Below are 15,320 nucleotides of genomic sequence, written 5' to 3' on the forward strand. Positions count from 1 at the left end.
ATTTCCCTACATGTAGTGATGTAATATATCTGTTAAATTTCTATTTATTCAATAAATCAGTCCAAACTCCAAAGCATTCATCAGTTCAGTAAGCGGTAATATTATTTCTATTGAGAGGATTTTAATTATATTTTGGGAATCACTAGTCTGTCTTCTCATCGAAATGTATAGGTAATAGCTATTTTGTAAAAGTTACATTTCGTTGTATTTACTATTTATGTTTAAATAATTAAATTATAAAATTAAAATATTTGTATGCCAATTGTTGGCGAATTGTGCGGACGAAAAATTTATTATAACTTTGTAACCACAATTCATACAAATAAATTTTCATTTCATTTCATTATGTCCATGTACGTGTGATTAAAAAATTGACATTCCAAGATTGAGGTATAAAAATATTCATGCCTATGTAATTTCTAGTTATGAGTTTAAATATTAAACCATATTTGAGGTTAGGAAACGTACTTATTTAAAAAAAAATGTTTACATCGTGTTCCAGTTAGTTTTGAATTTTACGAAAAAATAAAAACAAAATTAAACATAAGTCTTTATTTACAACAGTCTTTACATATATTCTTAAAAACTATAAACCACTTCAAACTTCAAGAACTTTCGTCGAAATTGGATTAGTAGCTACTCCAGGTATTCATTTCATTTCCTCTTTTTAGAACAACATCATCTCTGAATCTTATCGAATCCCACTGTATCCCACATCGAATCCCACTCTATATGGGATCTGTATGGGATTCTACGAGCTCTTAGAGTATCGTTTCCAGAACTTCTTGACATCATCGTGTCCCGGCTTAGTGACCACCATAGTTCGAGTTCGTTCGTTCTGCCAACTCAACACGCCCTGTTGTTTAGCGTAATCACGCAGTACTACGAAGTCGGCCTGCAATTGAAGATTTATTTAAAATTTATGGCGAAACACTTACAAAATACAACACCTATTTCAGGGACATGTATGATTAAGATGTTCGTAAGATCGCAAACATCGAAGATCATAAAAAATAACTAAACTTTTTGAATAAAGTAATAAATTATGTTTTTAAACACTCTAAAACATAAAAAAAACCCCTAAGCGTTAAAAAGAGTTATCCCTGCAAAGTAAACTTCATCCAAATCAACAGTTTTCGTAACGATAAAATTTTATGAAAATTTAATTTGTCAGCTGATATTAAAAAAACAATCAAAAAATTTAAACGAAAAAGAAAAACTTTTAAATTTGCATCAACCCTTCACCTGCGACAAAAATTGGTTATACACCACTCCATCGATATACGTGAATCTGTTCCTCTCGCTCTCCCATAACCTAACTTGATCCACCACAGTGGGGGGAAGCACTGACGTTGTTCTTATCCCACCCGTTTCCGTTTTTAACATCTAAAATACAGAGAAAAATAATATTTAATTAGAAGACAAATATTATATTCTTATAAAAGGGGTGAATAAACCAGTTATTAATAAGAGAGAATGCTGATGCACAGCAGCAAACAGCGATTTTACAAAGACGAATTATTTATAGACGTAGACATGCTCTGTTATATACAGCTGCTGACTTACCATTTATATACGTAGACATGCTCTGAAGTTATATACAGCTGCTGACAGATGAGTAATACACGTAGACATGCTCTGTAGTTATATACAGCTGCTAACATACCAGTTATACACGTAGACATGATCTGTCGTTATATACAGCTGCTGACGGATGAGTTATTCACGTAGACATGCTCTGTAGTTATATACAGCTGCTGACATACCAGTTATACACGTAGACATGATCTGTCGTTATATACAGCTGCTGACGGATGAGTTATTCACGTAGACATGCTCTGTAGTTATATACAGCTGCTGACATACCAGTTATACACGTAAACATGCTCTGTAGTTATATACAGCTGCTGACGTACCAGTTATACACGTAGACATGCTTTGTTGTTATATACAGCTGCTGACAGATGAGTTATACACGTAGACATGCTCTGTAGTTATATACAGCTGCTGACATACCAGTCATACACGTAGACATGCTCTGTACTTATATACAGCTGCTGACATACCAGTTATACACGAAGACATGCTTTGTAGTTAGATACAGCTGCTGACAGATGAGTAATACACGTAGACATGCTCTGTAGTTATATACAGCTGCTGACGGATGAGTTATACACGTAGACATGCTCTGTAGTTATATACAGCTGCTGACATACCAGTTACACACGTAGACATGCTCTGTAGTTATATACAGCTGCTGACGTACCAGTTATACACGTAGACATGCTTTGTTGTTATATAGAGCTGCTGACAGATAAGTTATACACGTAGACACTAGACATGCTCTGTAGTTATATACAGCTGCTGACATACCAGTTATACACGTAGACATGCTCTGTACTTATATACAGCTGCTGACATACCAGTTATACACGTAGACATGCTATGTAGTTAGATACAGCTGCTGACAGATGAGTAATACACGTAGACATGCTCTGTAGTTAAATACAGCTGCTGACGGATGAGTTATACACGTAGACATGCTCTGTAGTTATATACAGCTGCTGACATACCAGTTACACACGTTGACATGCTCTGTAGTTATATACAGCTACTGACATACCAGTTATACACGTAGAGATGCTCTGTAGTTATATACAGCTGCTGACGGATGAGTTATTCACGTAGACATGCTCTGTAGTTATATACAGCTGCTGACATACCATTTATACACGTAGACATGCTCTGTAGTTATATACAGCTGCTGACGTACCAGTTATACACGTAGACATGCTTTGTTGTTATATACAGCTACTGACAGATGAGTTATACACGTAGACATGCTCTGTAGTTATATACAGCTGCTGACATACCAGTTATACACGTAGACATGCTCTGTACTTATATACAGCTGCTGACATACCAGTTATACACGTAGACATGCTCTGTAGTTATATACAGCTACTGACATACCAGTTATACACGTAGACATGCTCTGTAGTTATATACAGCTGCTGACGGATGAGTTATACACGTAGACATGCTCTGTAGTTATATACAGCTGCTGACATACCAGTTATACACGTTGACATGCTCTGTAGTTAGATACAGCTGCTGACAGATGAGTTATACACGTAGACATGCTCTGTAGTTATATACAGCTGCTGACATACCAGTTACACACGTTGACATGCTCTGTAGTTATATACAGCTACTGACATACCAGTTATACACGTAGAGATGCTCTGTAGTTATATACAGCTGCTGACGGATGAGTTATTCACGTAGACATGCTCTGTAGTTATATACAGCTGCTGACATACCATTTATACACGTAGACATGCTCTGTAGTTATATACAGCTGCTGACGTACCAGTTATACACGTAGACAGGCTTTGTTGTTATATACAGCTGCTGACAGATGAGTTATACACGTAGACATGCTCTGTAGTTATATACAGCTGCTGACATACCAGTTATACACGTAGACATGCTTTGTTGTTATATACAGCTGCTGACAGATGAGTTATACACGTAGCGATGCTCTGTAGTTATATACAGCTACTGACATACCAGTTATACACGTAGACATGCTCTGTAGTTATATACAGCTACTGACATACCAGTTATACACGTAGACATGCTCTGTAGTTATATACAGCTGCTGACGGATGAGTTATACACGTAGACATGCTCTGTAGTTATATACAGCTGCTGACAGATGAGTTATACACGGAGACATGTTCTGTAGTTATATACAGCTGCTGACAGATGAGTTATACACGGAGACATGCTCTTAAGTTATTCACATTTCACAGCTGCAGATGGATTAGTTATACATGGAGACATGCTTGCGAGCCGCTGTTATACACACCTTTTTAAACAAATTGCTGACTCTTACTGAAACTGCTTTCCGAAGAAAATATATGTTGAATGCCCAAAAAAGTTTTTGTAGACTAAATAAATATTATAATTTTAACCATATTTTTATTTTTATATATAATTTAACCTGTGGATGCGAGTGCTGTTCCAAGTATTTGATGATCTGTTCTGCTGAGATGCCGCCTCGGAACGCTTGCCGTACTGACTCGCGGGTTATCACGCCGACCACGAGGTTCGGGAACCTGATAGATAATAATATTATAATCTGTTTTGAATATTACAATGAATTATTATACAGTTAAATGTATGGATCTTTAAAAATGAGAGGCGTTTAAAAAGACTTTTGGAGTTATAAAAAGGTGATAAATGTAAAAAAAAAAATATGTAATGACGATTCAAAGGTGCTTCTAGAAGAAGTCTAATTGAATAAATAAATGTTTGAGTTTGAGTTTTAAAGAGTAATTTTCAACTGATTTCAAAAATGGAGGATGCTCTAAACTAGACTGTATTTTTTATGGCTTGTTACCTCAGAACATTCAATACTAGGCTCCTTATGTGGAGCCATTTAAAGAGTTGGTTTAACTTCGACAGTTTCAAGGATATTTGTCTCCAAATTTTCATACTTTGTTGTGGGTAGTTCCACAATTCTTTATTACCTGTACATAAGTTCCGTGAACAATCCAAGTAGGGCAACTTGCAGGGTGCTCTGCGTATACCCGTACACCCTGTAGTTGCTCTCGACAACCACGTAGCCCTGTTGCCGGCCCGCCTCTAGCGGAGTGATGCCGTCTTTGACGCAAGTTATGTTGAGAGCAAGCCGGGTTGGGTAGAAACGACCCGCTTTGCGCTGGAAAGTGATGTTTTTTAGGGTTAGAGTGTGGGTTAAGTACGAAAATAACGTCTTTGATATTTAGGATTTTATGCCATTCAAATGCTTTATAAAATATTATATTTTTTAAAGAATGGAAAAAAGAACGTCTTTAATGCCAGAAATGCTCAATGTGAGTCGAGTTGGGCAGAAACGACTAGCTTTGAACAAGAATTTGATGTGTTTAGTGGTTGAAGTGGGTTGGACAAGATTCGTGCCGAAGATTATGTTTAGTGCGAGTCAGGTTGGGTAGAAACGACCCGATTGCGCTGTAAATCAATGTATTTTATGTGTGATGGATGGACGAACAAGTTTCTATTATTATTATTGATGATCATCATTTAATGTTTTGGCAGAATTCATGAAATCGAGGATGAAATTATTCAGTTCGTTTATGGTAAATACTTCAAAAGATTTTCTGAAGTTACAATTTTAAAAAATTAATCATGAAATTCGGAAAAAACATTTCAACGGCAATTTGCTTTATGTTGGCACGTGAATTTTTTTGAAGGTTGGAAAGAAGATAATGTTTAATATTTGCGTAGAAGAGACCCTTAATTGACCAAATAAACTAGACTATAAACAACAACACTTTAGTTTTAGTTTACTTTGTATCATGTTATCTTTTTTAACCGACTTCAAAAAAAAGGAGGAGGTTATCAATTCGGCCGGTATGTTTTTTTTTTTATGTATGTACACCGATTACTCCGAGGTTTCTGAACCGATTTACGTGATTCTTTTTTTGTTCGATGCGGGATGGTGTCGAATTGGTCCCATAAAATTTTTATTGGGATAGGCCCAGTAGTTTATATTTTATGAGCATTTTTGTCTGTAGGTATTTGTAAATGTTGCAAGTGCAAGTTTGAAGTCGGTTGTTTTTAACGCAGTTATTTCTTTGAAGTTATTGTCGATTCTTTTCCGTAGAAGCTTCATTCCAAATTAATTAATAAAAAAAGTTATTACTCATAAACACTTACATGAATTAAAAAAAGGAGTTTAAAAATAACAATATATGCCCATACCTTTCTCTGATATACAAGTCCAAATTCCCTCAAGTGTTGCAGAAATACTAACATATTATTGCTCATTCCTTCTGTACTGTAATCCTGAAAATGATTAAAGTATTTAGTTTTTGAAACATTTTGAAATGCAATCAAATAAAAAAAATATTTAAAATCTAATTATATAGGGTGTAATCGTGTGTATTACACCCTGTATAAATAAAACAAATATGTAGTTCTAGGACATAAGCATTAGGGGACAAATAAAAAAAAACCGGAAAAGCAGTTTTAAAGCGAATTTTCAATGCGACACATCCATGTGCATATAATGCAAATTAATAGAAGTAAAACTTCTTTAGGCGCGTTGAGAGTAAAATTTCAAGGTCGCGTCATGGCAATTATACCGTCACGTCATGGAATAAGGCGATGATTTTGGCATCTTTGGTTCTTGCCAAAGAAGTTTCACTTCTGACACGTGTGTGTTTCTCGGCGCACACGCTTATTTTCTAAATAATTTTAACGAAATTTGATTTATATAAAATCATAACTATAGCTATCGAGAACTAATATTTTTGGTTTTATGGCATTCAAATGCTTTATAAATATACATTTATAAAGAATAGAAAAAATTCGATCACTAGGCGGGACTCGAACCCGCATCCTTCGCGCCATTCCGGGGCGGATGCCTCACCAACTCGGCCACTCGTGACCCGCCTGAGCAATCGAATTTAATCTATTCTTTCAGTTTTATGTGTCTTAAGGGACACACCGCGCGCCATCTATTGAAATGATTATCCGGAATGGCGCGAAAGGATGCGGGTTCGAGTCCCGCCTCGTGATCGAATTTTTTCTATTCTTTATAAATTTATATCGAGAACTAGTTGTAAGAACTAGCTTTAACCAAAATTACAATAGTAATATTATAATAAAATGTTAAATATTCACCTTTCCCAGAGTACTAAAACTGAGCTGATATAAAAACGCCAAACATTCAGCCGAGCTCAAATTTCTCTTCTCCGCCGTGTGCAAATAGTGTTGCAGGAAAAGCCACACCTGAATAATAGTGAATGTCTGTTATAGCATTTAAATGTACCTAATAATCCCACTAATATTATACATGCGAAAGTTTGTGAGGATGGATGTGTATGTGTATGTTTGTTACTCTTTCACGCAAATACTACTGAACCGATTACAATGAAATTTAGCACACATATAGAGGGTAACTTGGTTTAACACATAGGAACACGTTTTATACCAAGAGTCCCACGGGGACGGGAACTATGCGGGATTTTCTTTGAAAACGCAGGCGAAGCCGCGGGCGGAAAGCTGGGATAAATGAATGATAAATATTTCAGGACAATTTTCACACACGGCACTAGGTGGTTAAATTGTTTGTACCAAAATTGTAATCTTTCACATAGATACCGCGATTTTTGCAAAATCTGTAGGATTTTTTCTAATCGTTCAGCTCAAATAATTATGCAATCAAGATGAGAGCGAATAAATAAAATTTAATTTATTGCACAAAAAATTAGTTGGATTGAATTGAAGCGAAATAATATTCACCTGTAGACCTAATATGTATGTATACGTAAAATCCATACTAATATTATAAATGCGAAAGTAACTCTGTCTGTCTGTCTGTTACTCAATTATGTCTTAACTACTGAACCAATTTGCATGAAATTTAGTATATTTTGATACCCGAGAAAGGAGATAGGCTACTTTTTACCCCGGGAAATAGGATAGGTTTTATCCCGGAAATCCCACGGGAACGGGAACTATGCGGGTTTTTCTTTGACTGCGCGGGCGAAGCTGCGGGTGGAAAGCTAGTAGTATATTTTAAGTATCAGCTCAATTTGAATCCTTTTTTTCAAAGAATTAAAGATATTTTTTTTGTACCTGTTTAGCTGTGCTAAGTAGAAGGAACTGAAAACCTGCTTTAGTGATCACCGCAGAACCATCTTCAGCATCTCTAAAAAAAACAAACAGTCCATTTCAATTTTTGCACATTTTCGAAGTGAAATTTCTATAGGCGCGTGGAAAGTAAAATTTCAAGGACGCGTCATGGCAATACCTTCACGCCAAAGAAGTTTCACTTTTGACACGTGTGTTCGGCACACACGCTCTTTTTTTATTTACAATTTAGTTAGCAAAAGTACAGATAAAATAAAATAATACAAGCAGTAGTAAAGAAAATTTTGCTAGTTACGCTACTTATAGCTCAAGAATGACTGAACTGATTTTAATAATTTTTGTTTGATTTATGTATGCTATGATAGGGATAATAATTGGTGTCGCGGAAGAATTCCAACCAATACCCGCGGCCCCAAGTGGCTCGACGGAACAAAGTAGGGTTTTGGTTGGTAAGAACTGAACAACTTGCCCCGAAAAAAAGAGGTAATCTACACTAATATTATAAAGAGGAAAACTTTGTTTGTTTGTTTGTAATGAATAGGCTCATAAACTACAGGACCGATTTAAAAAATTCTTTCACCATTCGAAAGCTACATTATCCACGAGTAATATAGGATAGGTTTTATCCCGGAAATTCCACGGGAACGGGAACTATGCGAGTTTTTCTTTAAAACCGCGGGCGCAGCCGCCGGCGGGAAGCTAGTAATAATTAAACTGGTAAAGAAAATTAAACGCCTACCTGGGCGGTATTGTCTAAAACTTTGAAACTGTTTTACTTATTTTTAACCGACTTCAAAAAAAGGAGGAGGTTATCAATTCGGCCGGTATTTTTTTTTTTTTTTTTTTTTAATGTATGTACACCGATTACTCCGAGGTTTCTGAACCGATTTACGTGATTCTTTTTTTGTTCGATGCGGGATGGTGTCGAATTGGTCCCATAAAAATTTTATTCGGATAGGCCCAGTAGTTTTTATTTTATGAGCATTTTTGTCTGTAGGTATTTGTAAATTTTGCAAGTGCAAGTTTGAAGTCGGTTGTTTTTAACGCAGTTATCACTTGTTTTTTCTTTCATTATATTGTACTTCTGTCCACTTTTTCTTGCGTCAGCGTTCGTTAATGTGATAATTCAAAACTTTGAAACCAGCGAATGTATCAACTTCTACTTTACCTGGTCATCAGACCGGCGTGCAGCAGGATCCTCACAGCATCAGCGCTGATGCCCTCAGTCTGCTGGCTCCCCACCATGTAGTGCAGCACGCACTCCCAGCGCTCCAGTGCGTACGCATCCAGGAACGCTACGTCTCGAGCTTTGCCGTCCGGCTCGAGGGTTTGTGACATGCTCCATGGTCTACCGCTGTAAAAAAGTTTAGAGTATGGTATAGCGTAATATTGATTTAAGTTTATTTGAATAAATAAATATTTGAGTTAATAATGTATAGATAAATTTACAGATTTCATGTATTTATAAGAATTTACATGCGGGTTAAATATTAGTTTGAATGTAATAAGAATGTACTGCGATTCCACACAGCTACCTAATTGATGTAGTTGCTGACAAAACGCAGCAAGTCAACGACTATAAACTGCACTGCAAAGTGAGGGTAGATGGGTCAAACAACATAATATAAACAACGTCCGAGCCCCCCGAGTTAAAGGAAAGCGGCTTTTTATAGTATTCGACAGCTAAGCATGTTCAGACATGAAATAATGACAACTATTCATCAACAAAAATATTAAATCAAAAGTTACATCTAACATATTCATCAATCAACTGTTTGAATGTGAGTTTTCAACTTTCAATGTTTATTTACTTTTGCATGTATGCAGTAGAACCGTGCAGTATCGCAAGTTGGGGTTCAGTGTTCTTAAATCTATATATCCAAAGGATTTATTAAAAATCTTCATTTCATTCAGAATATCAAGATTTTACATCAGTTTCATTAAAATCACTTAATATTTTATACAAATTTTAAAATGAAATTGTTTAATAATAAAATTTTACATCAGTTTCACATAAATCACTTTATTTTCTAAACTAGCTGCGCTCCGACATTTCACCCCCGTGGCTTGCTTCTGTTGCATTCTTAGCCTATAGCCTCCCTAGATAAATGGACTATCCAAAACCGAAGTAATTTTTCAAATCAGACCAGTATTTTTTAAGATTAGTGCGTTCAAATAAACAAACACAAACAAACTCTTCAGCTTTATAATATTAGTATAGATTATCTACAACATGTTTTCAGTATACCAATTTTGCTTAAATGAAATTGATTTATAAATTGCCAATGATCAACAAATCTTTTTTAGTATTAAAAGTAGTGCTTTATTAACATTAGTTTGCTATCTTACCCTCCTAGCAGAGCTACTTTTAGATTCTTCTTAAAAGACTGCGAGAGCAACCAGCCAGGTAGACCACCAGGTATTGGTGCCTCATGCCACACGGAGAGTTCTGACAGAGCTTCACTTGCTTTGCTCTGTTCTCTGCAAGAAAAATTTAGTATAAATTATATCATAGAATATAAATATTAAGTATCATTTTATCTATAACATTGTTTAAAAGCTTATATATTCCTGTATAAATTACTTACAGAATTTTTCATATGTAGAAAAGTTAAATAGTTTTGAAATAAGCACAATATTGTGACATCACATTTTTATAAGTCAATAGCACAGCAAGTACAAGTAGGCACACTGTAGTAAGTATAGTGCATTGGGGGAATTTCCGATGAGGGGTAATTTCAGAAAATTATGAATACCACTATTAGTGCATCGCTTTATCGTATTGCGAAGGAAGGGTAGAAGATATATATAGGTTTGATATTATTAGTATATTCTATCGATAGTTACGTATTAATATAACATATATGTATTTACCCCGTGGCCGGAATTACCCCAATGCACCTTAGATAATTTAAACACTGAATGATGACTTCTCTAAGCTTTCATGCAATGGGTGGAAACATAAGATAACATTTTGATAAGATAACATATTAGCAAAAACATACTTACTTGGCATGTGTTTGTGAAACCCAAGACGCTACTACAGCTTGAGGTACCGGCTGCTCGACAAACAGAAGACGTATAACAAAATGACGAGCCAATTCTGGTAACTCTCTGAAAAACAACATAACCTCTTTTTTTTATTACAATAATAAAAGAAAATGTCCAGTAAACGTATCAGATATTTAGTTATAATAAGTACAATGTTTCAATATATCTTTACCTATATACTGCTAAACAAATTGTTGGATAATTGTATAATGTATCCAAAAATTGTGAAGAACGACTTTTAAGATATTCGTGCAGATCTTTGCATTGCAAAGTTGGAGTGGTGTTTGAATTAAGAGACTTTGATTTTGAGGACTCTGACATCTTAATTATATTTTAATACTTTTCCTTTCATTCAAAGTGGAAATTTGTTTATTACAATAAAAACAATAATAGACCGTAATTAAAGCACACAACCGCCGCCGTCATCTTCAATTGGATGACATATTGACAATTATTGACATACGGTAAAATGCCAGTTGACTGTCATATTTTGACCATTGCATTTGACACCCTACTTTTAATGTCAAAAACCGGATATATTAGTGATGTGCCAAAACCATAAACAAAGTATGTTAGTTATGTTTCATGTATTAGGTATAACTTTCATAATAAAGCGTAAAAGTGCACAGCTACAGTGGAGTGTGGACATATGTATACTTACTTACTTACTTTCTAGAGTGGCGCAGGGACCCAAAGTGAGTCTTGGCCTCCGACAATAAGGCCTCCATTTGACTCTATCCTGCGCCATCTCTTACCAGTTTTCAATCGAGGGTGCGCTGGTCTTTGACGATTTCGTCTTTCCAGCGGTATCTAATATAACTACGGTATTATTAATAAGATAGTTTAAAACATAGATATATTATAAAATATTTCTAAAAACTCTAGTAAATAGAAAAATACAATTACAATTTTCTTAATAGTCATAAAGAAATATTTTTTTTGACTGTTTTTTATTTAGTCTACAAGAAGTATTTTTATAACTGTTATACCTATTATTAAATGAAGATATTTTGATTATTTTTCTTCAAATCATCCTATTTTTTGCAAACAAAACACATTGAAAAAAGTTAAAAGCTTCATAATACTTTCACATTTATGTCTACAAATACGAAAAACAGAAGATAAAATGAAGCTAGATTACAATCATAATATTAATTATAACTCCTTAACAAGTTATAAACTGTGGTTATAAACTAATAAGTAGCATACCTTGCATATTTCAAAAATTTCGTAAATACCTATGTATTTTAAATATTTTGTTATAGTTACCTAGGTATATAGCTACCTAGGTAATTTTAGATTTATTACATAAGTACTTGTTTGAGATATCTTCCAGAATACAATATAATGGTTTAAATTTATATTACCTGAGCACAGTTATTAAACTAAACAGTATTTAAACTTTAAAGAAAGGTACTCTATAAAACCTAAACGAGAAATACATAACTCACAAAAAAGCTTTACCTACAGCTTTAAAGTTCAAATTGGCATAAAAATAACACAGTGGGTACAGGCGTACTTTATAAGCCTATGGCCTATACCAATGGGATTTTTTTAATCTCTTTGTCCCAACAAAAGAAAAAAGTATACTCACACATTTATATTGTGCGTGTACACACTTACAAACCTGTATACAGATGGGCAGCGCACACAAACGCAACGCGTCCGAGTTCACCGCATTCATTCTCGTCGGCAGATGGCGGATGCAGTAGACGCCTTCCATCAGTCGTGTATAGACAACTCGTCGAGCGCAGTGCGGTTTCGTTCCGCTAAGCACCATTTTGTGTGTAAACTTTCGAACGGGACATTGTGTGTATGTGCTCCGTGAATAATCTTTAAATACGAATTCAGTGTTTAATTCAATCGAGTGTTTCACTTTCGACATGCCCGCGGTGGGATCGATGCGATATCTCGGGCGCTCGTAGAAACCGCGCCTCCGTCATGAGCGAGTGATCGTCGACGTAAAAAAAGTTGACACAGGAAACATGTCTGGGCGGACCGCCGACGCGGATACGAGCGAAGGGTTCGAGTTCGAAATTCGAAAGCGGTCATGTCATCGCCTCTCGGATTTCGTATAAGTCACCGTCCAATGTCAAAATCGTGCACGTACCGCGAGCGCCGAGAGTCCGGAGCGAGCGGACAATGCAGTCGTTGGTAGTGTGGTGGGCGGTGGTGTCGGCGGCCTGGGCGCTGGCGGGCGCCTGCTCCAGCTCCATCAGCAAGCGGCCGGCGCGGCCCGCGCGCCCGCAGCGCCCGCCGCCGCAGCCGCAGCCGCAGCCGCGCCTCAACGTCACCTTCCCCACCTTCAAGTGCGAGCCGGACTACTCGGAGTACTATTGCCTCAACGGCGGAGTGTGTTTCACGGTGGTGATCTCGGACAGTCCTCTCTATAACTGTGAGTGCCGGAGCGGCTTCGTGGGGCCGCGATGCGAGTTCAAGGACTTGGACGACTCGTACGTGCTGACGAGCCGGCAGCTCATGATGGAGACGGCGTCGATAGCGGGCGGCGCGACGGTGGCCGTGTTCCTGGCGATTCTAGTCTGCTTCGGCGCGTGGGTGCGGCTGCACCGGCGCGGCAAGGCGCCGCCCGCGCCGGCGGCGGAGCGCGGCCAGGTGCACCTGGTGGCCGTGGCGGCGCCGCGCGGGGCCGTGCACCTGTGCGCGCCCGCGCCGCCCTAGCCGCCCTGGCCGCCCTAGCCGCCGAGGACTCTGTCGAGCGACCTGTTCATATTTTGTGTACATATAGTTAGATTACGTGTTAAGTGTGGATCGAAAGGGAGATAAAAATTTATGTGATAATTATTTTACGGAGCATATAATTTATTTCTGAGGAATTTCTTTTGTATATACCGTAACGTTCGGGAGTTGCAGTTTGTCAAATTCCAGTCCCTCCAGCTGTGTTTGTGAAACGGTTCCGTTGACGTGTGTTGGACTAGTGAGAACGGCGACAACCATGTACCTATATGCTACTCGCTCATAGAAGTTGTTATGTTGTATTGTTGGATTGTATAACAGGTTATATTCCCTCTGTCTGGGCTGGATGTGTTCAGTCCATGTGGCGATGTCTAATTTCTTATTAGAATTCAATATGAAGATCCATCGTGGTAGTCGCGACAGAGTGGCCACCACGATGGATTCCTGTGGTTCCACTGCATGTTATTGTTTTGTATTGTAGCAAATGTTTAGTAAATGGGCCTTATTGTAAAGTCATGAGCACTTATACTCGCAATAGATAATGTATCTATACCCAGAAGGAAAGCTGTTCTTTGTGTATTGCAAAGAACAGCAAAGTTTTTGATGGGCCGGGTGTCCTGTAGCCCTGTTATCTCTTGATATTTGTAAATCAATGTTACTTGTATTTATTACTTGTTGTATACAGATAGTATTATGATGAATTGGGATGCTTGTGAGGCAGCGAGTAGCTCAGTTCCTATTGCTGTAGCACATTCCATCACGGTTAGAGATTTTTACTGGTGTCAGTATTATTTTGTAATACATGTTAAGCCTGCAGCTTTACTTTATTTTTTAATTTATACCTGATATCCCACTGGGATAGAGCTGTATTATATTCGTTTAATGGTGGAAACCTGCCCTTAATGAGAAGGCTTCTTGTAAATATAGCCCCTGTAGGTATTTATTAGATATTTATAAACATTTATTTATTGACTGCTTTATTTAGTTAAAAATTCAATGATCAGCCGCACAGAATTTGCCTTGTTAATGGTTGCATTCATTAAACCTTGCTAAGCACGGCCACACTATCATGCCCCATGTAATCTCATTATGAATCTCATTAATTGTAAAAATCGTAAAACATTGGATGGTGCATAAAATGTCATGACCTCAATGTGAAATTGCCAACCTCTTCTCGCTTAATGCTATTCTCTATATAATTCAATAATCTCTTATGTGTAATGTGAAATTGTAACGATTTATGGATTTAAATCAATAATTATTAATTGTAGCCAATAAAATGTGAAGTCTATGTATTTGTATATTGTGGTGATTTGCACTGAGGGATTGACGCAAAAATATAGCAAATTTGTTAATGGGCTGTGACAGCGACGTGGGATCTGGTGTATTGGTTGTTTTTACTCTAGAACATTCTACCATTTATGGCTTTCACATGTTGACAATTTGTAATACCAGTAGATCAGGTCCCCGAAACAAATTGAATATTGTGTATCATATTGTATTGTATCAATTCATATGAGATTGTTTATATAAACATTCCAAAGTATATGTAAAATATTACCTACATCACTAATAATTTTGAAATATCTGTTAAGATGATACATTGTTAATTATACAGTTTTCTATTGATCATTTGTTAAAAGAAAATTATATGAAACTAAATCTTTACTAATGCTTTTTATTCCCACCGTCTCGAAACATTACAATTAAATACTTTATCAAAGATCTGCCAGACAAAATAAAAATTCCAAAAATATCTTAACTCAAATTGTTTCTCACAATCTTGACCTGCTTTAAAAATCTCTGTAAGACATCACTTGTTAATTGATTTTCATCATGTTTGAAGGTGTAGATTTACTGAGTTTTAAAGTGAATATTGAATAATCTTTAATGCTTACTTGAATGCT

The 15,320-nt window shown here is 36.6% G+C and overlaps 2 protein-coding genes across 2 annotated transcripts; one reads left to right on the top strand and one right to left on the bottom strand.

Moving 5' to 3' along the window:
* Window positions 1-537: 537 nt before the first annotated feature.
* LOC123699044 (general transcription factor IIH subunit 4) lies at window positions 538-11,163 on the bottom strand. Its single transcript, XM_045645901.1, has 11 exons — window positions 10,892-11,163; window positions 10,678-10,782; window positions 10,018-10,149; window positions 8,837-9,022; window positions 7,654-7,726; window positions 6,697-6,804; window positions 5,773-5,856; window positions 4,539-4,729; window positions 4,010-4,124; window positions 1,246-1,386; window positions 538-895 (listed from the first exon to the last, which is right to left on the bottom strand). Exons 1-11 carry the CDS (start codon window positions 11,038-11,040, stop codon window positions 752-754), a joined length of 1,428 nt encoding a protein of 475 aa, XP_045501857.1. The 5' UTR covers window positions 11,041-11,163; the 3' UTR covers window positions 538-751.
* A 1,236-nt stretch (window positions 11,164-12,399) lies between these two features.
* Window positions 12,400-15,081, top strand: LOC123699045 (protein spitz-like). The gene has a single exon (XM_045645902.1). It carries the CDS (start codon window positions 12,862-12,864, stop codon window positions 13,396-13,398), a length of 537 nt encoding a protein of 178 aa, XP_045501858.1. The 5' UTR covers window positions 12,400-12,861; the 3' UTR covers window positions 13,399-15,081.
* The last annotated feature ends 239 nt before the right edge of the window (window positions 15,082-15,320 follow it).

Source organism: Colias croceus, chromosome 17, assembly GCF_905220415.1.
Source record: "Colias croceus chromosome 17, ilColCroc2.1".
NCBI lineage: Eukaryota > Metazoa > Arthropoda > Insecta > Lepidoptera > Pieridae > Colias > Colias croceus.